The sequence below is a fragment of the Myxine glutinosa genome, chromosome 12 (assembly GCF_964187855.1).
Source record: "Myxine glutinosa chromosome 12, kmMyxGlut1.1, whole genome shotgun sequence".
NCBI lineage: Eukaryota > Metazoa > Chordata > Myxini > Myxiniformes > Myxinidae > Myxine > Myxine glutinosa.
The window spans coordinates 95,734,694-95,760,786 of NC_136272.1; the positions used below are offsets into that span (position 1 = coordinate 95,734,694).

At 47.9% G+C, this 26,093-nt stretch overlaps 1 protein-coding gene across 4 annotated transcripts in view; it reads right to left on the reverse strand.

Moving 5' to 3' along the window:
• LOC137437642 (glycine receptor subunit alpha-2-like) overlaps positions 1-16,927 on the reverse strand; it is a 132,301-nt gene extending 115,374 nt beyond the window's left edge. For 2 of the 4 annotated variants that reach the window (XM_068132119.2, XM_068132118.2), the window contains exon 1: positions 11,294-11,418. In XM_068132119.2, the coding sequence (XP_067988220.1) occupies positions 11,294-11,372 (79 nt within the window). In that variant the 5' untranslated portion in view covers positions 11,373-11,418. Of the gene's footprint in view, positions 1-11,293; positions 11,425-16,913 lie in introns of those variants that run through there. The other 2 variants (XM_078766109.1, XM_078766108.1) reach the window with 2 other exon arrangements.
• Between the last annotated feature and the right edge of the window lie 9,166 nt (positions 16,928-26,093).

Here is a 26,093-nt window from a genome sequence, read left to right on the forward strand (position 1 = left end):
ACACCAGGGGTTCAGTTCTCAAGACCTCCGGAGGAGGTTATATTAAGGCGGAAGGTTAGATTACAACTACAAGAGGGACAGCATAGAAAGACAGGCACTTAGACACACTCTTATATTAACCCTAGACAGACGACAGATAAACGGGACAACGCTGACTCACACGGGGTTTGATGGCTAGGAAAGGCAGATAGCGATGGCTCAAGGTGCACTCTTGGCTCAAAGCAGGGTACACGGTTCGGTCCAGAGATGCGGGGAGGTCTCGTCGCAGCGCTCAGAGGTGACGTTCTTTCTCAGGCCTCTCCAAACTCAGGCGCATCTGTTTCAGCGCAGATCCGTCTTTCTCCAGCTGGGGGCGAATCTGACGTCACATCCGGCGCGTGGCCGCGTATATCCGGCGGGGAGTGACACGCCCTCGGCTCGTTAGCTCCGCCTCGTGGAATCGGCACGTTGCTTCTCATTGGGTGCGTGCGGGGGGGGTTACTGGCTCCGCCCCCGACGAGGAGCTGACAGCCAGCCCCTTCGGGGTAACCCCGTGGAGCGCATGGTCTGGAGCTAATCGAGCCGGTGTGAGGACGCATCCTCCCCCGCTCCGCCGCCATCCCCTCTGTTGTTGTTGTAATTGTTGTTGTAGTTGTTGTTATTGTTGTTGTTTGGGGAAGAAGATGGGAGGAGGTATGGGAAAGGTCCTAAACTCACTACTGATGCCATATAATCACATTCTGGTGCAACGAAGAGTCATAATTAATGGAAACGAGGCCTTAACTGACATAGATTAAGAATAACTAGGAAGATGTCCGAAAGTTGGCTACGTGTGGTGCGGTGGACCTGGGCACGACATTTAATGGGGGAATAAGGGGAAGGTCGGCTCTACTGATTGTTATTTACATGCAATGGGACTAGGGAATGGGGGATTGGGGAAAGTTGGGGAGTATTGGAGAAAATAGGGGAATATTTACAAGCGGATATGGAGGCCAAATTCCATATTCGCAACATTGCACCCTTCTCTACCCTCGGGGCGTCCCGACCCGATAAATTTTTACCTACTTTAGTGTGGCACGCAATGTAGTTCCCTCTACTATTAACTCTACCCTGAGTGCGACAGTTTTACAGATATTCACAAATGAGTAAATATGTCCCCCTGCGACGTTGCACCCTTCTCCTCACAGAAACACACCCACAGGATAACCGAATCCGGAAAGAATTCGCAAACTAAACATACAGCCGGTAGGGAGCATTATTTACAAGATTACGCTGATATCTACACTACGATCCAGGACCTGTCTTTGGAGGAACACATGCAGATGTTATGCATAGAGAGAGCGCGCTTGCCAACATCGATACACCAACCCACGAGTGCTCTGTGGCCGACGGCCTTTAATAACGTGCAGAGCACCCTTCCCGAGCATCAAAAGCACCACCCCACCACCAATCGGTGCAGTCACCATTGTTCATTGGTATAAAAATAAATTCGACAACCCCTAACCCTGCAGGTGTCTCTTGCTCTTCTTGTGGTGCACTTGGTGGTAACTAAAAGTGGTTCACCTGTATGGCATAGGTGCCACGTTGACCCATAGGTCCATCCCCGGGTGGTGCTTGGCCGCAAACGAACTGCGGTCCATTGTGGGTGGCCACAAACATTGCGGTCCATATGGTGTATCGATCCCGGCAGCAAACAGCGAAAGTGCAGGCCCACAACTGCGCAGCCAGCACCTCTCTCTCCTCTCTCTCTACCCCAAAGCCAGATCCTCGGAGGTGGGAGACAAAAGAAGAAACAAGTGAGTAAGGTGGTAAGGGCGCAAAAGTGCACGCAATGTAAGGTGATGCACACTGGGGGCACATGGGAACCAGGTGAGACAGGTACGTTCCTATCGTACGCCCCCCCCCCCCCCACCAGGTAACCTACATGGCCCCTCCCTTACCCCTTACTGCATCCACAAAACACAACACTACCCATAAACATCTACTTTACAAATCGACAAACATCCCTACTGTCTTCCCCGTTCCTCCCATAAACCAAATTCGTCTTCTCTCCCTCCTAACCAATCAAATTTGCCATTTTCAACTCTCATCAAAATTTGCCATCTCCAACTGCACATCAAAATTTGCCATCACCAATTCATCATCAGTCCCTCCTAGGGAGGGAGAGATGGAATCACCCCAATGTCTCATCCACGTCGTGATGCGTCTCACAAATCCTCACAGCAATCTCATTTCCTGCACAAAACAAAGAAAACACAGGTGTGGAGTCATCATCATCACCACAGGTAAGTGGCTGCGTATGGTGCGACAGGTTCATCAATCCTAACTATTTCCTAAATGACTTTAACAACTTTACACTACCCGGGGTCTTTCTCCGGCCAAACCATTGGCCCTCTTACACTATGGGTTCTAAAAACCAATTCCCATTGGCCAAACTGTGGTGCTTTTCAATGTGGGGTCTCACTCCCCCGATTCATCTCCCGGTGCCCTCGTACAATTTCTGGGCTGTGGCGTGTACCTCTCCCAGTGGGTCTACCCACCTGCACACCTCCACCACTGCGGTTGCCTCCGAGCTTACCTGCTCCTTACCCTAACCTAACTACCTGGGGAAGGCCCTCTGGCACTCTCCCCACTCGGTGCCCTCTCTGGCACTGGGCTACCCGGGTCCATCCTCCGGATCCTCGGGCCCCATCCACAACTCTACCGGCTCCCAGAGCCCACCTGCGGCCTCACCTGGCCGACATCCTCACAGTGGTGGAGTGCCCAACCAACTACACACACTAACAGGCTACACGCCCAGCCATTTCCACAACACTAATGCACCCATCCACAACACCATTCTGCAACCGCACCACAAATGCCAATATCCAACCACAATTTACCTGTACCCTCTACCTAACACTTACACTACCCGCCCCGGGTACTCGTGAAAGGGGTCCACTCTTCCCCCATCCACACCTTCGCACCATGCACACCACTCCGTACCACTCACTCCAACTCTCTCCACACACCTGTACCTGCACACCTGTGCTCTCACACCTGGTGCCACCTGCACCCTTCTCTCCCCAAGCGCATTCGCGCTGATCCACACACTCACTACTCATACACTGCTCCACACACCTGTCCAATTGCACACCTGTGCAATCACACCTGTTCAATTCTCACAAACACGGCATCATCTCAGCTAACTACTCCCTTCTGAAACTTGCGCTTCCCAGTCGTCCCTTTAAACTATTACGCTCCCTCGTCATTATCATCCACACTAATCTACCTGCGTCCCCACTACAGGTATCAGTCACTACCTAACCTTATCGTCACCTAATGTCAATCCTCGCTAGATCCCTACACACCATATCCTAACCCACCCGGGCTAGTTTTCACTGCCATACACCCCCATAAGCTATAGCGCATTTGCCCCACCTGTGAGGGATGGTGGATTTGCCATCCCACCACATCGGGGGTCTCTCACTACCAATTTTGCACATCAAATTTCAACAAATTAAAAATTTGCCAATCACTGCCCATCATCTGCCAATCACTACTGCCAATCCCTTGCCAATCATCAAATTTTGTTTTTCTCTAATTTTGGGTCCAAAACACTAACCTCATCACCCAGTCGACTCACTAATACCTCTCGGTGCGCCACTCCCTGTCCAAAGCCCGGCTTCGTGAAGCCAAGCAATGGATGCTGGTTGTTTTGTGCCAGCGGCTGGATGCGTCCAGCACTCGGTGCAGGGAAGGAGGTTTACCCGGGCCGAGATCCCACACACCACCTCGGCGTGGAGCCATCCAATGTCCCGATCTCGACCTGCCGGCACGTCTCAACAAAACGTGGTCGCCATAACGACCCTTCCTATCGGGCTGCCAGCTCCGCCTAGTGGAGCCTGGACGCGGCCGTTCACAGCGAGGCCTGGCACGCACCGAGGGCCTGCTTCGGCTAAAAGTCGCTCTAACCTCTAACCCGTGTAACGTCGATGCTTCACCTGGACGCTTACACCCCGCAGCCCGTTCCTTGCTCACACATCCAGCCGTGCCCATGCTCCTCGTACCTTTCCTTACACACCTCGGTACTCTCATTCCACTCACAGCCTTGGTCACACACCTGACCACCGAACATTTTGGCACACATTCGTTGGTCGCACACCTCACCAATACACCGCTTCGCGCCCCCTCCTCGGTCACCTCCTCTGTGACAATCACAGGTGTGCCCTCATTCGCACACCCAACCACGTGCCTCACCACCAACTCCAGCGTGCATTCCCACTCACGCTCTACCATTCCAGGTGCGCATCCTTCCATCCCAGGTGTACATCCTCGCTCACCTGTCACAACTAACTCACGCTCCATGTCACTCTCACTACTTTCACCTCCATTCCTGACAGCGCACTCACCCTTACTCTTGACAGCGCACTCTTTCCTCATGCACCTGTCCGTCACACACCTTTCTCGCGCACACTCTCCCGTTACACCCTCTGTAACACTCACCACAGGTGGACACTCTTCCTTACTTCTGACAGCGCACTCTTTCCCCATGCACCTGTCCGTCACACACCTTTCTCGCGCACACTCTCCCGTCACACCCTCTGTAACACTCACCACAGCACGCTTCCATGTGCTCCCTCGCACACGCGCTACGACCGACTCATTCTCGCCAACACCCTCACTCCTTGGCACGCACTTTTTCCTCACACACCCCAGAGTCGGACTTTCTTGCACACCTCCATTTTCGCACACCAGACCTGTCGCACACTTCACCAACGGCCTCTCACGAACACCCGGGTCTATCTCGACCCCCAAGCTTATTAAATCCCCTGGCGCATCATACGCACGACCATATTGGTCACCACTTACACCGGGTCCTCTTCCTCTTCGCTTCTCCTCCATCACCTGCGAATCCCTCATCCGGTTAATGAGCACATCATCACGATCCAAACACAGACTTTGGACCAATTCTTTTATCTCCTCTTTTATCTCTTTCTTATCCCCTCTCCGTCGCTTCTTAATTTCGCTCATCCCTTCTTCCACTTCTTCTAATTTGTGCTTCACCTCTTTTATTCCCCGGTACGTCTCCTCAAGCTCGTCCTCCAAGGCTACCTTGACCGTTTCCAGGTGCGTCCTCACCTGCCGGTCCTTCGTCTCCATTACCTCTATGACCTCGTCCAACCTCGTTGTCAGTCCCTCACGTACCATCTGACATTCCCTCTTCGTCGCTACCAAGTCATCTTTTAGTTCTTTCTGTGTCGCCTTTAAACCTCCTAATACCGCAGTGTTCCTTTGAACCTGCTCCACTAACTCCGTCTGTCCCACCGTCAGCTGCTCCACCTCCTGCGTCAGGTCCTCTATGCCCCCTTGTAACTTTACAGTCGCCTTTCTCACCTCCTTTTCCATGTGCTCCTCACAGTGCCTCACCTCCTCGCGCACTCCTCCGACCTCCTCACTCACTCCTCTTCTGATCTCCTCTCCCATCACTTGCATCTCCTGCCCAGATGCCACCCTCATCTGCTCCATTTCCTCCCTGTGAGCATCCAGTTTGGTTTCTACCCCCATTCTGACCCCCTCTATCTGCTGCTCCATTTGTTTAACTTCCCTTTCCGCTTGGTTCCTCATGTCCCTCAATTTGCCTTCCATACTGTTTTCTAACCCCTCTAACCCATTTTTCACTCCCTCTATCTGATTCTCCTGGGCAGCCATTCTATTTTCTACCCCCATTAACCCATTTTTCACTTCTTTTATCCCGTTGTCTAACCCCTCAAAATTATTGTCTATCTTCCCAAATTTCTTGTCTAACTCCTCAAAATTATTGTCTAACCCCTCACTGGTACCCCTCGCTTCGTCCCTCATTACCCCCAATTGCTCACTCCGAGCCCTCGCTTCGTCCCTCATTACCCCCAATTGCTCACTCCGAGCCCTCGCTTCGTCCCTCATTACCCTAATTGCTCACTCTGAGCATCCATCCGGTTCCCCATTACCCCCATTTGGTTTTCCAATCGCTCACTATTCTTTTCCATAAGGGCCGTCATTTGTATAAAAAAAAGTTCCAATCTTCCCAGCGGCGCTACTTCGGTCGCGGGCACGGTGACCAGCGAGGCGCCATTTTGCGCGCCCGCTTCTTCGTGCGTGACGGCGCTATTTTGCGAACCTGCCGCCCTCACTGCTTCGCTCTCCTCCTGTCCCTCATTTTGGTCCTGGATCGACCCTACCTCACTCTCCTTTACCGGACCCCAGCTGTCTTGATCCGCCATAGCGCGACTTGCAAAATTCGAGTTTCGTAAAACAAATCCAATTTTTTTTTTCGTTATAATTTCGTCGAGCGCAGTACGCGCTCCGAATCGATTTTCCCTCCCAAAATTTGGGCCTAATAAATTTAGTCCCGGGTTCGAATTCCACTCCTCGACACCAATTGTTACAGACACGACTTTGATGTTAAGGTGGGCCGAGCGGAATGGCCGTCGTGTCCGCACAAATTACCCGACTATACTCGACGTTGACGAAGTCGCGCTACGCTGGCTCAATAAGAAAAAGAAGACACCCGGCTGGGTTATAATGACACAATACGACACCAGGGGTTCAGTTCTCAAGACCTCCGGAGGAGGTTATATTAAGGCGGAAGGTTAGATTACAACTACAAGAGGGACAGCATAGAAAGACAGGCACTTAGACACACTCTTATATTAACCCTAGACAGACGACAGATAAACGGGACAACGCTGACTCACACGGGGTTTGATGGCTAGGAAAGGCAGATAGCGATGGCTCAAGGTGCACTCTTGGCTCAAAGCAGGGTACACGGTTCGGTCCAGAGATGCGGGGAGGTCTCGTCGCAGCGCTCAGAGGTGACGTTCTTTCTCAGGCCTCTCCAAACTCAGGCGCATCTGTTTCAGCGCAGATCCGTCTTTCTCCAGCTGGGGGCGAATCTGACGTCACATCCGGCGCGTGGCCGCGTATATCCGGCGGGGAGTGACACGCCCTCGGCTCGTTAGCTCCGCCTCGTGGAATCGGCACGTTGCTTCTCATTGGGTGCGTGCGGGGGGGGGTTACTGGCTCCGCCCCCGACGAGGAGCTGACAGCCAGCCCCTTCGGGGTAACCCCGTGGAGCGCATGGTCTGGAGCTAATCGAGCCGGTGTGAGGACGCATCCTCCCCCGCTCCGCCGCCATCCCCTCTGTTGTTGTTGTAATTGTTGTTGTAGTTGTTGTTATTGTTGTTGTTTGGGGAAGAAGATGGGAGGAGGTATGGGAAAGGTCCTAAACTCACTACTGATGCCATATAATCACATTCTGGTGCAACGAAGAGTCATAATTAATGGAAACGAGGCCTTAACTGACATAGATTAAGAATAACTAGGAAGATGTCCGAAAGTTGGCTACGTGTGGTGCGGTGGACCTGGGCACGACATTTAATGGGGGAATAAGGGGAAGGTCGGCTCTACTGATTGTTATTTACATGCAATGGGACTAGGGAATGGGGGATTGGGGAAAGTTGGGGAGTATTGGAGAAAATAGGGGAATATTTACAAGCGGATATGGAGGCCAAATTCCATATTCGCAACAATATATATATATATATATATATATATATATATATATATATATATATATATATATATATATATATATCAGTCACTATGCGACCTTCATATCATCAGTGGAGAACCGCCAACAAGGTGTCCCATACAGCTGCTGCTGCATCTTGCTGGGAGCGATAAGCACCGCCTGCCACACGGTAACCTTATCTCTGGTATCCACTCATCATATGGAGTCGACCTGGTTGCGGTTGGGAGTTACTAATAATGGTATCTGTAATCTGGTTCTCCAACCTAATGAGCGGACAACATGACGTCATCGCCATGCATGTCCGCATTGCCTGCAAAGCTCCAGAGGAACCAACTAGCAGTGCGTCATTACGGATTATAAATTCAGTGTATATATATATATATATATATATATATATATATATATATATACAGTGAAACCTTGACTTACGAGTTTAATTCGTTCTGTGACCGAGCTCGTAACTCAATTTGCTCGTTTCTCAAATTAAATTTTCCCATTAAAATGAATTGAAATGCTATTAATCCGTTCCAGCCCCCAAAAACCACACCAATTTTTTTTGTTACGTGTTTTTAAATAAGAAAAATGTACTTTATAAATAACAAATAATGTATAAACAAGCACAACCTCGTATATACTGTACATAATAAAAGAGAATGTAAAGAAATAAACTGGTTTTATTAAGTGTATTTACTCACACTCCTCACTGTATTTACTCACTGTATTTACTGACACTGTCAACCACACAAACAACAACTTCTCCATCTCTTCATGGACAGAGGTCCGGAGCTTTGAAATAATCTTAACGCCCTTGGCTGGCGTTATAGCCTTTATCGACTCCTTTTGCTTCAAAATCGTACATATCGTAGAAGTACTACGATCGTACTGCCTCGCCAAGTCGACAACACGCACACCTCGCTCATGTTTTTCGACGATTACGTGTTTTATATCCAAGCACATCATCCTTTTCTTCTTCTCAGTACTGCCCTTGGCACTCAATTTCTTAGGACCCATGGTTAAAACGAAGAAATTTTCCAAAATAAACAAAATGCGAAAACAAAGCAACAGCGATACGGCAGAGATGCTTGCACGGCAAGATAACCACGTGACCTGAACGCTCGCTGGGCCACCTAGTGGCGGGTGGCGTAAGCTCGCTCGCTCGTAACTCAGATCTCGGCTCGCATCACAAAGCAAAAAATCGACCGAGCGACGGCTCGTATCTCGGAAAACTCGTAAGTTGGTGCACTCGTAAGTCAAGGTTTCACTGTATATATATATATATATATATATATATATATATATATATATATATATATATATATATATATATATATATATATATATATATATATATATATATATATATATATATATATATATATATATATATATATATTCAGTATATATATGATGAAGCCCCAACAAGGGCGAAACCAGGTCGGTAACTGTGAGTTTTGCATGACAGGCGGTGCTTATATATATATAATCTGGTACTTACTTTTTCCACATGCGAAATTTGCATTTATGTTTATTTAAATTATACAATGGACTACAAAATGTAAATGTTTCATGATATTTGTTATATTATATCACCTTTATCTATCAATATTGTTGAAATGAAGATCAAATAGCTGTATGTTGAAATATGTTGAAAAAGTCAAAACTTTACATGGGGTGTACTTACTTTTTCACGTGACTGTATATATATAATATGTACATATATATATATATATATTTTTTTTTTTTTTTTTTTTTTTTTTTTAATCTGTAATATATATGTAAATTTACATTTATATGTAAATTTTTTATATGTATATAATTTTTTTATATGTGTTGTCAGTTTGTCTTTTTGTGATTAATGTTAGCTCTTACACGAGCTTGATATCCCCCCCCTCCCCCCAAAAAAAAAATACCCATCTGCCAATTTGCTCTTCATTGAGCCTAAATTTTGTATAAAAAGTAACAACTCAAGGCTTTTGCTGGTACTGTTGTCCGTATATTGGTTTTTTTTTTTTTTTGGAATGCAGTGTCTTAGCTCGTGGATGAGCTAGAACACAGAACTGATCAGGACACAGCTGAACAAAAGGAGCAGTAGAGAGGGGGGACATACCAACAGCAGAGACAAAATAGAGGGAGAGTTGGACAAATAAGGCATTCGAAGAAGAATGAGGACTAGGGGAGGACACATAGGGTAGATAACATGGATACATAGAGCCTCAAACTCCCAGCAAAAAAACAATTCGAAACTTGGAGAGTTGGGCTTGGGGACGGTTGTTGTTGTTGTTGTTGTTGTTGTTTATATCAGCCTGTGGCTACTGATTGCATCATTTTCTGGAAGCACGGCTGTGCCGCCATTGCAGTGCTGCCCTCTCTTACTAGTAAGCGGACACTCGTTTTGCCACCTTGAAAGGATGATCAGGCTAAGTCAACTCACCTGTTGTTATTTCAACGGCACGACAGGGGCTCGAACTCAAGACCCTAAGATCTTAAGCCAGCCACCTTAAGTGTTAAACACACAGTAGGCTTTAGGGAGGGTTAATGGGGGAATAAATTATCATGGTTTCAAATGGGGGATGATCTGAGATGTTGGTGAACAGCTATGTTTGGTTCATCCTTCTCCGTGTCTATCTTTGTTAACTATTCGATGTCCATAAGAACCATCAAGTTAACGTAACTCTCCCTTGGAGGGACATGACACTAATGAAATGCTGATATCAGCCAGATATGGAAATCATCATTCCAATTTTGGTTCATGAATCATTCACCGAGGCCCGTTGGGCAATGATGAGTTGGATTGTAAAGATGAAGCACCAGTTGACAAAATATTTGACCGTAGCCAACTATCTTGGATGCCTCTTCGCAGTGGTGCTACCCCCCCCCCCCCAACGCACGCAAGTCGGGGGCCAAATCTTCCCCACTCTCCCCGGGGGCCAAATCTTCCTCACTCTCCCCAGGGGGGCCAAATCTTCCCCACTCTCCCCGGGGGCCAAATCTTCCCCACTCTCCCCGGGGGCCAAATCTTCCCCACTCTCCCGGGGGCCAAATCTTCCCCACTCTCCCCGGGGGCCAAATATTCCCCACTCTCCCCGGGGGCCAAATCTTCCCCACTCTCCCCGGGGGCCAAATCTTCCCCACTCTCCCCGGGGGCCAAATCTTCCCCACTCTCCCCTGCTGTCCGGATTTGTCAGGGCCGTCACGGTCAGAGAGCCAATCGGTCCCCATGGACCGGCCCTTTTCCTCTTGTCTCTTCTTTCTCTCTCTGTCTAACTCTGTCGTCGCCCTAACTTTGTGAAGACAAGGGTACGCCATCCTCGATGTGTGGGATATCTGGGTCGCTCCTGGGAGATCGAATGGCTGTCTCCGTGCTGCTGCATTGTTTGAGAGAACCGTCAAGGGCTACACAACAACATCAACAACATTTGACCTCAGTGTCTGATGAGTATACTGTGATGTAACATGAACACCCGAGGATGAAAGTCCCAAAATGAATCGGCATGGTACTCCCATCAAAGACGTGGCTTTGACATTGACATCAGGCACCATGAGAACAACGGGGAACAGCATGAGGTTCAACCCCGTAAATATGGGGCTATGGTTGTGATGGTACAGGTGGGTGGGGGTATTAGAGGGGGGTTTAAGTTTTCATTCCATCTCAGTCAAAACTCCAATGGATCAGATAGAGCACAGACGAGAGAGTAGTCGAAATCAAGAATATTATGAGAAGATAGAGGCCATTTTGAATATTTCGCAGGTAGATATACACACCTTTGAAATGCGGTCGGATTCTGGCATCGTATCCAGAGGTCCTCCCCATCAGCTTGTCCAGGAAGTCAGAAGTAGACATTTGACTCTTTACTGTTGTCCTCGAAGATTCCGAGTCCCTGGATGTGGCAATGCTTAATGGGAGAATGAGGAAATGATGGAAGAAGGTGTGTTGAGGTGTCATTTGCAAAAAGCATGCACAGCATAATCACAGGTATCAAATATAGTGACTTCATTTGTAAAGAGTTCTTGTCTAATTCTTTCCGAAACATTATGTTTCTTTCTTCTTTCACATTGATGGGAATTTAATGAATTAGTTCAACATCCCAGAAGAATTGGACCAGAATCCCATTGGACAAGCCCTTTCTCTCTTGTCTCTCTCCTGTCTCTTTCTGTCTGTCGTGACCCTGACGGACAGCTCAAAGGGGAGTGTGCACACCTCTGAGTCTGAGACGTGTCAGTCCCGAGAGGTCAACTTGAAATATGCATTAAATTACAAATCCATTCCGATCATTCTTCCATTACACTCTTACCTGCGTCGAAGTTTCTCACATAGATGGATGAAAGCAGGTGTGCTAATTGCCATGGGAAGCAAGAAGCTTTCTCCGACGAAGGGTCAACACCAGAAACCCCCAACTTCTTGCTTCCCACGTGATTAGCACACCTCAATCAATGCCTTGTTAATTTCATCCATCGAGCTACCTGTCCACCGATGCACATCGACATTTCACCAGCAAGAGCACTTCTTCATTCTTCGTTACTCGCATAAACAATGGGAATGAAGGGAAGTCATCGATTATACAGAACAGATTCTCATGTGTTTGTTTGTTTGTTTGTTTGTACGTTATACTTTCACGGTCGTTGCACCTCGCCGAGAGGCTACAAATCTCGGTGTCGGCATTTCAGAATCTGGAAAAGGTACTAAGGTACCAAATGTCGGTTGTTACGTCCATTGTGAGGCCACAGAAGGCCGCTGTAGAGTGTATATTGGGCTGGGGAGCCTGGCAGTGCAGACTAGACCCCCTCCTCCCTGGCAGTGCAGACTAGACCCCCTCCTCCTGGCAGTGCAGACTAGACCCTCTCCTCAGTGCAGACTAGACCCCCTCCTCCCTGGCAGCGCAGACTAGCTCCTCTCCTCCCTGGCAGCGCAGGGTAGCCGCTCCCCTCCCTGCAGCACAGGGTAGCCCTCTCCTCCCTGGCAACGCAGACTAGCTCCTCTCCTCCCTGGCAGCGCCGGGTAGCCCCTCTCCTCCCTGGCAGCGCAGGGTAGCCGCTCCCCTCCCTGGCAGCACAGGGTAGCCCCTCTTCTCCCTGGCAGCGCAGACTAGCCCCTCTCCTTCCTGGCAGCGCAGGGTAGCCCCTCTTCTCCCTGGCAGCGCAGACTAGCCCCTCTCCTTCCTGGCAGCGCCGGGTAGCCCCTCTCCTTCCTGGCAGCGCCGGGTAGCCCCTCTCCTTCCTGGCAGCGCCGGGTAGCCCCTCTCCTCCCTGGCAGCGCAGACTAGCCCCTCTCCTTCCTGGCAGCACAGGGTAGCCCCTCTCCTTCCTGGCAGCGCCGGGTAGCCCCTCTCCTCCTGGCAGCACAGGGTAGCCCCTCTTCTCCCTGGCAGCGCAGACTAGCCCCTCTCCTTCCTGGCAGCGCCGGGTAGCCTCCCCTCCCCCTGTGACAGTACCGGGTATCCCTCCTCCTCCCTGGCAGAGCCGGGTAGCCCCTGCTAGTTTCCTATATATATCCACGTAACACAATTCCCTTTGCCCTGATGTTTGGTATTACTTATTTCGTGGCTGTGAGGTCCAGTTGATGTGGATCCTTAACAATGTTTTTGTTTTCCAAAGTTATGTAAACCATGAATATTCCCATTATTTTTACATTATCTCGATTCATGGTGCAGACCGCAAATCTGTATTGTGAAAAAAAAGAAGTAAATGCTGGAAACCTTTGCTTGGTACGAAATCCTCGTGTGAATTTTTTATTAACCATGGGATTCCAACAGAAATTACAAAAACTCATGATCACCTGTGTTGTTCTTCTTCTTAATACCAAAAGACCATTTTTCTACTTTGTGACCCGAATCTCGTGCGATCCACACCCGATCTGTTTGCGAATCACCTTGGTCGTGGTTTCCATGGTAAATATCAATATTTATCGGTGAGCGCAACACATCACCTGGCCGTGCCTCGTTATGGACCTGTCGGTGTTGGAAGGTGTACGAGGATGATGCGTGGCCCTCATCTCTCACCTCATTCAAACCGATCGCTAACTACCCTCGGAGGTCACGGGGTTGCCTTGCATATCGTGACGTCATTATCCAACCGCGGATGCCAGTTCGACGAAAGAGGCGCGAGGTACAACCACCAAAGGTCGACGCGGCACCAATTGGCGCAAAAACACCACTTTACACACGTGATGCGTACACGCAGCGGTTGTATTATAATTACTATAGTGGTTATACTATACGATATGCGAACAGCTATTATAACAACACAAGAGTTTATGACGTCGCGCAATACCTGGCGCTTGGGATGCGCGTGCGTCGCCAGGTGTTCGCACCTGCCTCGCGCAGGGACATTCCGTCGAAAAAAAATAAATAAACGATCGTCACGCAAATGTGCGTTTTGTATGTTCACAAGTCGCGCGGGAAGCAACACTCACCTGAAGAATGTGATCATTTCAGGAAATATTAGGAAGCACGCGGCCAGGACACGGAAAGCCTTCCTATTCATCCCGCAGGTAGCGCAGAGATGGGGAGGTAGTGGGGAAGTAGAGGCGACGAGCGCGGGAGGTGAGGGCAGACGGGGGAGATGGAGACGCAGAATGAAAGAAAATGAGGATTCCCGTTCCGGAGCTCGAAGGATTCCAGGAGCCGCTGTTTGGACATCAGGGCTCGGACGTCGAGGACAAAGGTCTCTCTCCGGTGCCCTGGGCGCGTCCGTCGCCCGCCCTACAGGTGCTGCCGACCCGCAGCTTGCGGCCGGGTGCACGGGCCGGCATGAGGGGGACCGCGCTCGCTCCCCGCCGAGATCGCGATGCCACACTCGCTGCCTTCCCCGGGAGCTGGACTGGGGTGACGAGGGGGGAGAGAGGAGGTTGGGGGTGGGGGGTGGCGACACAGCGCGAAAAGGCGGGACGCGCGCGTCATGGCTCTTCATCCCTCTCTCCATACCTCTACATCTCCATCCCTCTACATCTCCATCCCTCTACATCTCCATCCCTCTCCATCTCCATCCCTCTACATCTCCATCCCTCTACATCTCCACACCTCTGCATCTCCACGCCTCTACATCTCCATATCCCTACATCTCCACACCTCTACATCTCCACACCTCCACACCTCCACACCCTACATCTCCATACCTCTACATCTCCATACCTCTACATCTCCATCCCTCGACATCTCCACACCTCTACATCTCCATCCCTCTACATCACCATACCTCTACATCTCGACACCTCTACATCTCCATACCTCTACATCTCCATACCTCTACATCTCCATCCCTCGACATCTCCACACCTCTACATCGCCATCCCTCTACATCACCATACCTCTACATCTCCATACCTCTACATCTCCATACCTCTACATCTCCATCCCTCTACATCTCCATCCCTCTACATCTCCATCCCTCTACATCTCCATACCTCCACATCTCCATCCCTCCACATCTCCATTCCTCTACATCTCCATCCCTCTACATCTCAATGCCTCTACATCTCCATCCCTCTACATCTCCATACCTCTACATCCATCCATCTACATCTCCATACCTCTACATCTCCATACCTCTACATCTCCATCCTTCTACATCTCCATACCTCTACATCTCCATCCCTCTACATCTCCATCCCTCTACATCTCCATACTTCCACATCTCCATCCCTCTACATCTCCACACCTCTACATCTCGACACCTCCACATCTTCACACCTCTGCATCTCCACACCTCTACATCTCCACACCTCCACACCTCTACATCTCCACACCTCTACATCTCGACACCTCTACATCTCCATACCTCTACATCTCCATACCTCTACATCTCCATCCCTCGACATCTCCACACCTCTACATCTCCATCACTCTACATCACCATACCTCTACATCTCCATACCTCGACATCTCCATTCCCCCTACATCTCCATCCCTCCACATCTCCATCCCTCTACATCTCCATCCCTCTACATCTCCATACCTCCACATCTCCATCCCTCTACATCTCAATACCACTACATCTCCATCCCTCTACATCTCCATACCTCTACATCTCCACGCCTCTACATCTCCACACCTCTACATCTCCATATCCCTACATCTCCACACCTCTACATCTCCACACCTCTACATCTCCACACCTCCACACCTCTACATCTCCACACCCTACATCTCGACACCTCTACATCTCCATACCTCTACATCTCCATACCTCTACATCTCCATACCTCCACATCTCCATCCCTCTACATCTCCATCCCTCTACATCTCCATACCTCCACATCTCCATCCCTCTACATCTCCATCCCTCTACATCTCCATACCTCTCAAAGAGATACTTCTGGAAAACGTACAGAAGTTTAACACAGTACTGTCCATGGATTGAATTCGATATCAGTTGACATCACTTTCAAGGATCAATTTATTTGTTTCGAAATGTCAAATGTGGTTTTTGTTTCTTTTAAAGGTCACATTAACAAAATCTAGAATAATTTCAACATAATTTCAATGAACTTTAGGTTCTAAGACATCTTGAAAAGTGAGTTCACCCCCACAAAAAAAATATTCCATTGGGGAATATTTGCCAAGTCTGTTTGTGTGTGTGTGTGTGTGTGTGTGTGTGTGTGTGTGTGTGTGTGTGTGTGTGTGTGTGTGTGTGTGTATATATATATATATATATATATATATATATATATATATATATATATATACACACACATACACACATACATATATATACATGCATATAAAGTGTTGGGGTCCATTAGAATATATTATGTATGTGTATATACATATATATCCTGCCTGGAAATAAAAACTGAAAAGGAAATTCAAGTGTGTGACCCTAGCTGTGGTATAAGTCGCTCATAGATTTGGTTCTGAGCGAAACCAAGAGTGCAACAAAATTGACCTTTTTAATGTCCATTAAATATTATTGAGTGATGGATTAACTTTTCCCATCACTTGGGACGAGTACTCTTCCTATAGTATCCATAAAATAACACAGGACTGTCTGTCTATCCATCCCTGAACTACTTGGTTTTGGGGCTAGCCCCGCCAAACTTTCTGTGGAACCTTTTGGCCTTCCAGTGGGTGTCCGAAGGTGGATGGGAGGTTTCATAAATTTCTCCATATATTTGTGATTTTAACTTTCAGTTTTTTTTTTGTTTGTTTTTTTTGAATACAGAATCGAGGCTCGTGAAAGAGCGAACATTTATTTCACAAACAAATCAAACAGACAAACAAAATATATAAAAGGAGGGAGAGGTAGATAAGATGGGGAGAGAAGGGGAAGCACACAAACACAATATTTGAGAGCAGGGACATCGGGAGATGTGTGGGAGGGAGAGGGCTTGGGGGGAGGAGGCGTGGGAAGGGTGGGGGGGGGGGGGGGTGGGAGAAGTATAAAACACAAGAACACCAAGGACTTCCAGGACAGTATTTGGTATTTCAAAAAAGTGGATTTGGGGTGAAATTAGCGGGGGTAGAAAAGATCAAGGTTTTGGATGGGGGAAGATAAGAGATGGCGGTGAACAGCTGTTTTAAAGACCTGGAGGGAGGAGTGGGATTGAAGAGAGTGAGGGAGTTTGTTCCAGAGGTGGGAGAAAAGAGGAATGAAGGAGTGAAGGTGAGCAGAGAGTCTTGATTTTGGCAGTTTAACCATAAGAGGGTTGCAGGCAGATCTTGTGCGACCTGGAGGAATATTTGGGGGACAGAGCCCAGAGAGAGCTGGGGGGGCAAGGCCGGAGAGGAGTCGGTAGAAGACGGAAAGACCACCAACCTTTTGTGCTTGTCAAAGTGGACATCACTCTGACCATTCTCAGAGAGCCTCCTCAGCGTCGACGAGTCTGGCATTTCACTCAGGCCAACTGGCACGGTCTTCAAGCAGCCATCAATCATCTGGACTGGTCTCCCATCTCTACCGCCTCTGACATCAACTCATCCTGGGAATTCTTTCAAAGTAAATTGCTCTCTCTCATGCACAGAATTATCCCATCTCGTCTTCAGTTGTCATACCCTTCCTCCCGTCCATGGTACACGGAATCTTGTGGTGAGGCTGTTGCCCTGAAACAACTTGCTTTCGTCTCCTGGTAAGCAAATCCAACGGAAGGAAATCTCATTTCCTTTCACAAAGCCCGAAACAAGTGTGTGTCCACCCTCAGGAGAGCCAGGAAACAATATCTCACCATTCTCAAGACCGAACTCTCTTATCTGTCTCCCTCTTCCAAATCCTGGTGGCGTCTGGTCAAATCTGTTTCTGGTGTTTGTTCCCCCTCCATCCCCTCCCTCACCTCAAACGGCTTAACGGCTGACTCCGCACATGAAAAAGCTGAATGCCTCAACTCTGTGTTTGCCTCTAAATCTTGTGTCCCAAACACATCCCTCTCTGTACCCACCGTACCCAGTCATACCCAGCTGCTCCTGAACTCTGTGTCCTTTCCTCCTGACAAGGTGGAAAAGTTTCTGTCAACCCTCGACTCTGATTCTGCAACTGGTCCTGACGGCATCAGCCCACGGGTCCTAAAATCATGTTCTTCTGCTCTTTCACTCCCTCTTTCTGTTCTCTTCACCCTCTCTTTTGCTCAAGGTCATCTGCCATCTGCTTGGAAATCAGCCAACATCACCGCTTTGCACAAAAAAGGTGCAAAAACAGATCCCAGCAACTACAGACCAATCAGCCTTCTCCCAATTATCAGCAAAGTCATGGAATCCATCATTGCTTCAGATATTAAATCTTTCCTCTTCTCCAATGGCTTGATCTCTGATCATCAATTTGGTTTCAGACCTGGTCACTCTACTCTGGACATGCTGCTTCTGCTTTCTCAACAATGGAGGTCCTCAACGCCAAACAGGAAATTAGAGCTGTCTCCCTTGACATTTCACGTGCCTTCGATACGGTCTGGCACCCTGCTCTGCTCACCAAACTCTCCTCCTTTGGTATCCATGGAAATCTCCACGCATGGCTGGCGGACTTCCTCTCTGGTCGTAGTCAACGTGTGGCCCTGAATGGGTTTCTCTCATCTCCTCTTCCTGTTTAGGCTGGAGTTCCCCAAGGTAGTGTTCTGGGCCCTGTGCTTTTTCTGGTCTTCATCAATGATCTCTCTGACTCTCTTGAAAATCCTCTCTATCTCTTTGCTGACGACTCTACTCTCTGTCGCTCCATTCCTCATCCCTCAGATCGGCAGTCTGCAGCCTCCTCACTCTCTGCAGACCTGGACAAAATCACAGACTGGTCAAACAAGTGGAACATGTCTTTCAATCCTGACAAATCTCACACTCTTACAATGTCTCTCCGAAAGGACCGACTGGACAACCCTCCCATCTACTTTATCAACAATCCTCTCCAAGAAGTTCTGTCGCTCAAGCTTTTGGGTCTCACTATCTGCCATGATCTTTCTTGGGAAAACCACATTTCCAAGCTGGCCTCCAAAGCCAGTCGCCGACTGGGCAACCTCCGTCGTGCGAAGTCCTTCCTTGGCACACCTGAGCTCCTCACCACATACAAGGCTTTCATCCGCAGCTCAATGGAATACTGTTCCCCCCTCTGGGCTGGTGCTCCTGCCTCACACCTTGCTCGGCTTCACGCTGTTGAGGCCAAAGCTTTCAGAATCATTGGAATCTCCTGCGATGTAGTCAACACCGAGGGCCTTTCACTCACTCACCGCAGGCAGGTTGGTGGTCTTTCTGTCTTCTACCGACTCCTCTCCGGCCTTGCTCCCCCAGCTCTCTCTGTGCTCTGTCCCCCTAATATTCCTTCAGGTCGCACAAGATCTGCCTGCAACCCTCTTATGGTTAAACTGCCAAAGTCTAGGCTCTCTGATCACCTTCACTCTTTCATTCCCCTTTTCTCCCGCCTCTGGAACAAACTCCCCCACTCCCTTCAATCCCACTCCTCCCTCCAGGTCTTTAAAACAGCTGTTCACCACCATCTCTTATCTTCCCCCATCGAAAACCTTGATCTTTTCTACCCCCGGTAATTCACCCCAGAGTCCTTGCAGTGTTCATATGTTTTATTCCTTTCCCACCTCCCCCCAAGTCCTCCCGATGTCCCTGCTCTCAAATGTTGTGTTTGTGTCCTTCCCCCTCTTCCCCCTCTCTTTTGTGTCCTTCCCCCTCTCTCCCCATCTTGTCTGCCGCTCCCCTTGTTTTTTGTGTTTTGTGTGTCGGTTTGTCTTTTTGTGTGATTAATGTTTGCTCTTTCACGAGCCTCGATCTTGTATACAAAACAAAAAAAAAACAAAAAAAAAAAACCTGCCTGCGGTGAGTATGTGAAAGGCCCTTTGAGTTAGCTTCATCGCGGGAGATTCCAATGATTCTGAACGCTTTGGTTTCAACAGCGTGAAGCCGAGATTGGTGTGAGGCAGGAGCACCAGCCCAGAGGGGAGAGCAGTATTCCATTGAGCTGCGGATGAAAGCCTTGTTTGTGGTGAGGAGCTCAGGTGTGCCAAGAAAGGATTTCGCACGACGGAGGATGCCCAGTCGGCGACTGGCTTTGGAGGCCAGATTTCAGATGTGGTTTTCCCAGGAAAGATCATGGCAGATAGTGAGACCCAAAAGCTTGAGTGACAACTTCTTGGAGAGGATTATTCAGAAAGTGGATGGGAGAATTGTGCAGTCTGTCTTTTCGGAGAGACATCGTAAGAGTGTGAGATTTGTCAGGATTGAAAGACATGTTCCACTTGTTTGCCCAGTCTGTGATTTTGTCCAGGTCTGCACAGAGTGAGAAGGCTGCAGACTGCCGATCTGAGGGATGAGGAATGGAGCGACAGAGAGTAGAGTCATCAGCAAAGAGATAGAGAGGATTTTCAAGATAGTCATAGAGATCATTGATGAAGACCAGAAAAAGCACAGGGCCCAGAATACTGCCTTGGGGAACTCCAGCCTGAACAGGAAGAGGAGATGAGAGAAACCCATTCAGGGCCACACGTTGACTACGACTAGAGAGGAAGTCCGCCAGCCATGCGTGGAGATTTCCATGGATACCAAAGGAGGAGAGTTTGGTGAGCAGAGCGGGGTGCCAGACCGTATCGAAGGCACGTGATATGTCAAGGGAGACAGCTCTAATATCCTGTTTGGCATGGAGGACCTCCATCCATTGTTGAGAAAGCAGAAGCAGCATGTCCAGAGTGGAGTGACCAGGTCTGAAACCAAATTGATGATCAGAGATCAATCTGTATGAAACTGCTCCCTCTCCACATGTAAACCAATTCACGGGTTTGAATTCACAGTTTCACCATCTACTGCATGTGCAAACATTCCCTGTTTTGGTAATATCTCAATACAATTGTGATTTTGAGTTTCCACCTGAACGACGCCTCTTTTTCTCCATCTTAAGGTGGGTGGTAGGTTTCATAAATTCCTCAATACTGTTGTGGATATGAGAATGTTTTTTTTTTTTTTGTTGTGTAATGAATTGTTGTAAAATGTCACCCTCCTTCCTGCATTTGTTGTTGTATAAAGGTCAAAGGGCATTCCCGTAGTTAATTCCATAAAACACACGCAGGACACCATATATCCCTGTTCAGTAGTTATATCCTTATTATGTGTATTAGTGTAAGGCTGTGTCTTCCATTAATTTAAATACTCCATTGCACCAAGTGAAATAAGAGTAGATTCCCTTCACATTCCCCTTCCAACCATTGCCAACTGCATTCCCTCAAAGCCTCAATTGCCAACTGCACTGGGCGGTTTGTTAGGGTTGCTACAGCTGTGGTTTGTTTCATCCCAAGACTCCATTAGCCACGAGGTAATCTCGGAGCCGAAGGTGGGAGGAGTCGGCCCAGCGCCGGGAACAAGGCGTGGCCTTGCCAACGCCTCCTCTAAGGGCGGGATCGGGAGCCCGCGCGACCAACCAGGGCCGAGGTGAGCTCACTGATGGGCATGTCCTGGACACCAGCGGCTTGATCGCCTGAGGCGCTATAAAGAGCGCGTGAAAGCCTTGAAGTGGTTGGACTAAGAGAGAGGAGAGAAGGGGCGAAGCGAAGCAAAGAGAGCAAGAGAGAGAGAGGGAAAAGCGAAGCAAAGAGAGCAAGAGAGGGAGTCAGAGAGAACAAGTGCCAAGTGCCAAGCCTGAGAACAAGTACAACCGCCGCAGCTTTAAACCACCACAGCTTTGAGCTTCGACGGCAGTTTCGTCCGTGGCTGCGAAGGAACGGCGGCTGCTAAACGTGCCGATCGACCAGGGGCGGCGGCTGCTCACTCCCGGCCTGACCGTCCTCCGGTTCCAGTTTTCACCCTCTCCCTCCAGCCATCCACCTCCTGCCATTCCTGTCATCATTCCCCGCGTGAGTCTGTCTTTGTTTGTTCTGTCCCTGGATAAAGTATAGTCTAGTAGGAAGACTAGGTCCCCCTGCACCCCCCGGAGATATACTTCTAATCAGTGTTTCTAGATTGGAAAAAATGTGTAGAAAATGACTAGCTATGGCCCCAAGCTGAAAAAATGTCCCACATACCATTTTTATGCAAATTACTGCTGCAAATTTTATGCAAAATTATGCAAATTTTATGCAAATTTTTGATGAGGAGTAGAGTTGAGGGGTCTTTGAGGGCTTCATCGAGGTGCTCTCGGTTGCAAGACTGGGTCATTCTGAGAAGCACAGCAGGGTCAGAGATCATGATGTTCTCCTCCTCAGTGAATCTCTCCATCAACAGCCTCTCCATTGCCTCACACACTGTTTTGAGGCAAAAGAGGGACTTTGCGTAGGCCTTTCCACTGAGAACACCTTTGAGAGATCCACTTGTTACTAGTTGTGCCTCAAAGAGAATCTCTGCATATCCAGAACCACGCATCTTGTGTCCAGTGAGCATCCCGATGTAGTTCATGGATGTGTGGAAGGGTCCAATCGTTACTACATGACTAGCAAATTCATTTGGCCAGCGCCAGATGATGGGAAGGGCTTTCATGCAGACACCCAGATCAAATGTATTCAGGACCCATCTCTGACCCACCTCAGCAGTTGCTGCCTCGGAACGCTTCAGTAGCTCACGAACAACTGCGTTGTCTGTGATCGGTTGGTGGATAGGCGTGCAGTAGTCGACTGTTGATTTGCTGGGTGGGGGAGAACCAGTTGCAGAGGTGAAACCCCCTAGCCCAGGCACAGGCTGCAGGCCATTGCCATGCCATGCAGGCACCAGGCACAGACCGATCACAGACAACGCAGTTGTTCGTGAGCTACTGAAGCGTTCCGAGGCAGCAACTGCTGAGGTGGGTCAGAGATGGGTCCTGAATACATTTGATCTGGGTGTCTGCATGAAAGCCCTTCCCATCATCTGGCGCTGGCCAAATGAATTTGCTAGTCATGTAGTAACGATTGGACCCTTCCACACATCCATGAACTACATCGGGATGCTCACTGGACACAAGATGCGTGGTTCTGGATATGCAGAGATTCTCTTTGAGGCACAACTAGTAACAAGTGGATCTCTCAAAGGTGTTCTCAGTGGAAAGGCCTACGCAAAGTCCCTCTTTTGCCTCAAAACAGTGTGTGAGGCAATGGAGAGGCTGTTGATGGAGAGATTCACTGAGGAGGAGAACATCATGATCTCTGACCCTGCTGTGCTTCTCAGAATGACCCAGTCTTGCAACCGAGAGCACCTCGATGAAGCCCTCAAAGACCCCTCAACTCTACTCCTCATCAAAAATTTGCATAAAATTTGCATAATTTTGCATAAAATTTGCAGCAGTAATTTGCATAAAAATGGTATGTGGGACATTTTTTCAGCTTGGGGCCATAGCTAGTCATTTTCTACACATTTTTTCCAATCTAGAAACACTGATTAGAAGTATATCTCCGGGGGGTGCAGGGGGACCTAGTCTTCCTACTAGACTAGTAAGACTGTTTAGATAAGCTAGCAATTTTCACTGTGTCTTCTTGATTCCTTCTGTCTTTATTTTATTATCCTTCCTTCTCCTTGGTTACTTTTGGTTGTAAATAGAAATCAATTATATTTGTATTTCTTACCCTTTGTCTTTCTTTCTTCTTTACATCCTTCGTTTTAGTCTTTTCCCCATTGAATATCTGTGGCGCGATTCGGCCAACGTTCAGGACTCGGGTTAGTCGGGGTAACTGTTCGGGCACGGCGGCCATCCGCTCGGCAAACAACATCCTCGCCGCGGTCCCGTAACAATACAATTATGATTTTGTGTTTAAGATGTGGTAACATTCGCTGGGTCGCATGGCAGATTAGAGCGAATCCCCCCTCCACAGCCATCACAGTCACCATCGTCATTGTTATCAGCTTCATCATCATTAAAGATACATTGATTTTACACATTACTACTCCCATAGTTTTGGGATCAATCCCACCAAATTTTCTGTGCAACTTTTGGGGTCCCTGCATGTGTCCCAAAGTGGGTGGGAGTTTTCGTAAAATTTCTCAAAACATCTTTTTTTGAGATTGCGGGTTCTCACCTTTTTTTCTTTTCTTTTTTTTTGTAACCAAGATCGAGGCTCGGGTAAGAGCTAACATTGATCACAAAAAGACAAACCGACACATAAAACCTAAAACATATGATAAAGGGAGCGGGAGACGAGATGGAGAGCCGGGACATTGGGAGATCTGTGGGAGGCAGAGGGCTTGGGGGGAAGGAGGCATGGGAAGGGGGGGGGGGGGGAGGGGGGGTTGGAGAGGTAAAAAAAAGAACACATGGACTTTGCTCGGACTTCCAGGAAAGAAGTCGATATTTCAAAAAATTGGATCTGGGGTGAATTTACGGGGGTAGAAAAGATCAAGGTTTTGGATGCTCAAGGTTTTGGATGCTACCTTTGCATAGCAAGAATACCTCGCTCGTGTATAAAATACCTCGTATATAATTGCGAAGAAGATTTATTTTCATACTAAATCTAAATGCTTGCATATTGCCAAGTAAAAAGTTGCCATTGCTTGGACTATTCTATATCATTCTGAGGATCTTTTGATGAACTCCCCTTGTAATCTCATTCACAAAATCACAGATATTTATCCCTCCCACCCACCCACATCCCCTTCAACTTCTTCCTTTTTTTTCCCCAAACTCTCTTCTTTCTACCAATTCACTTCTTTCTGAATATCACCTATCAAGAGGTTGAAGTCTGTTTGTTCTATCATAGTCTGTGTGTTTGTCTGCTTTTTTTTGTATGGTTGTGAACAGGATATCTCAAAAAGTTGTGGATAGATTCGGAAGAAATTTGTTGGACAGGTTGGGTATATGACAAGGAAGAATTGATTCAATTTAGGTGGAGATTTGAATCTGGATCGGGATCAGAGAATATTTTAAAGTGATTCTTCACCATTGAGTAAGATAAGGGCTGAAACGGACATATTGCACGATATCTTGATAATTTTGGACGGATTCGGACGGAACTTGGTAGACAGGTTGTTTGTGTGAGAAGGACGAACCCATTCGATTTTGATGAAGATCCAAATCCGGATCAGATAATTTTTTAAGTAATTCTTCACCATTTAGTGATGGGGCTAAAACTGATATGTGCCATGACATTTCAAAACGTTGTGGACGACCTGTGACAAAACTTGGTGGATGAGCTGTGTTGGTGGCAAGAACAAGATGATATTCAATTTTGGGTCAGATCCGAATCCAGATCCAACGTATCAGTGGAATACAAAATTTAAATGTTTATCCTGGGAGACTGGGAGAGGTATCGCTACCGAGTGCCGTTCTAGTTGCCTCTGCCACCGAAGGTGGACCCTGTCTGTTTGTCTCTCTGTCTGTGAACAGGATATCTCAAAAAGTTGTGGACGGATTCGGACGAAATTTGGCAGAGAGGTTGGGTGTGTGACGAAGACGAAATGATTAGATTTTGGTGAATATCCAGATTCGGATCCGGCTACTAGAATATTTATGTGATTCTTCGCCATTGGGAGATGGGGCTAAAAATGATACAAAGCAGGATATGTCAAAAAGTTGTGGACGGATTTGGACGAAACTTGGTGGACCGGTTGGATGTGTGACAAGACCAAATCGATTCGATTTTGGTGAAGATCTGAATATGGATTCGGATACGATAATTATTTAATTTATAAGTGATTCTTCACCATTGACAGATCGGGCGAATAACGATAAATAACATATTTGAACTAGAACGCCACTCAGTAGAGCGCATACTCCCGCCGTGGGTCAAGTTGGAATAGTACGATTTCACAAAAGTTTGAGGGAGTAGTTCAGTGACAACACAAGACAAGACAACACAAGACAAGACACTGCACAGATATATATATCTAGAAAAAATAGAAGATAATGTTAAAAAAAACAAGGCAATTTCACTTACATTTTCGGATTCAGAGTTCAATTCTATATAGTGAGTGTATTTTGAGGCATGTGCGACTTCAAATAAAATTGTAAGCCAGGAAAACGTGCGTTTCATTCCTTAGGGATACAACATGTAAAACTGGCCCACACGTCAAAACAAAACTCGCTCATTTTAAGTCGTACAAGCTAATGCGACCACTCATTCTTCTAGGAAGAATCCACACTTATAACTCACCTAAGTCTTTATAAGTTCATCAAGTACTGACACTGCGATTGACATTCGCTGAGGTAAATGTTGATATCTCTTCTGAGGTTTAAAAAAAAAAAAAAAACCCCCGTTTTAAAG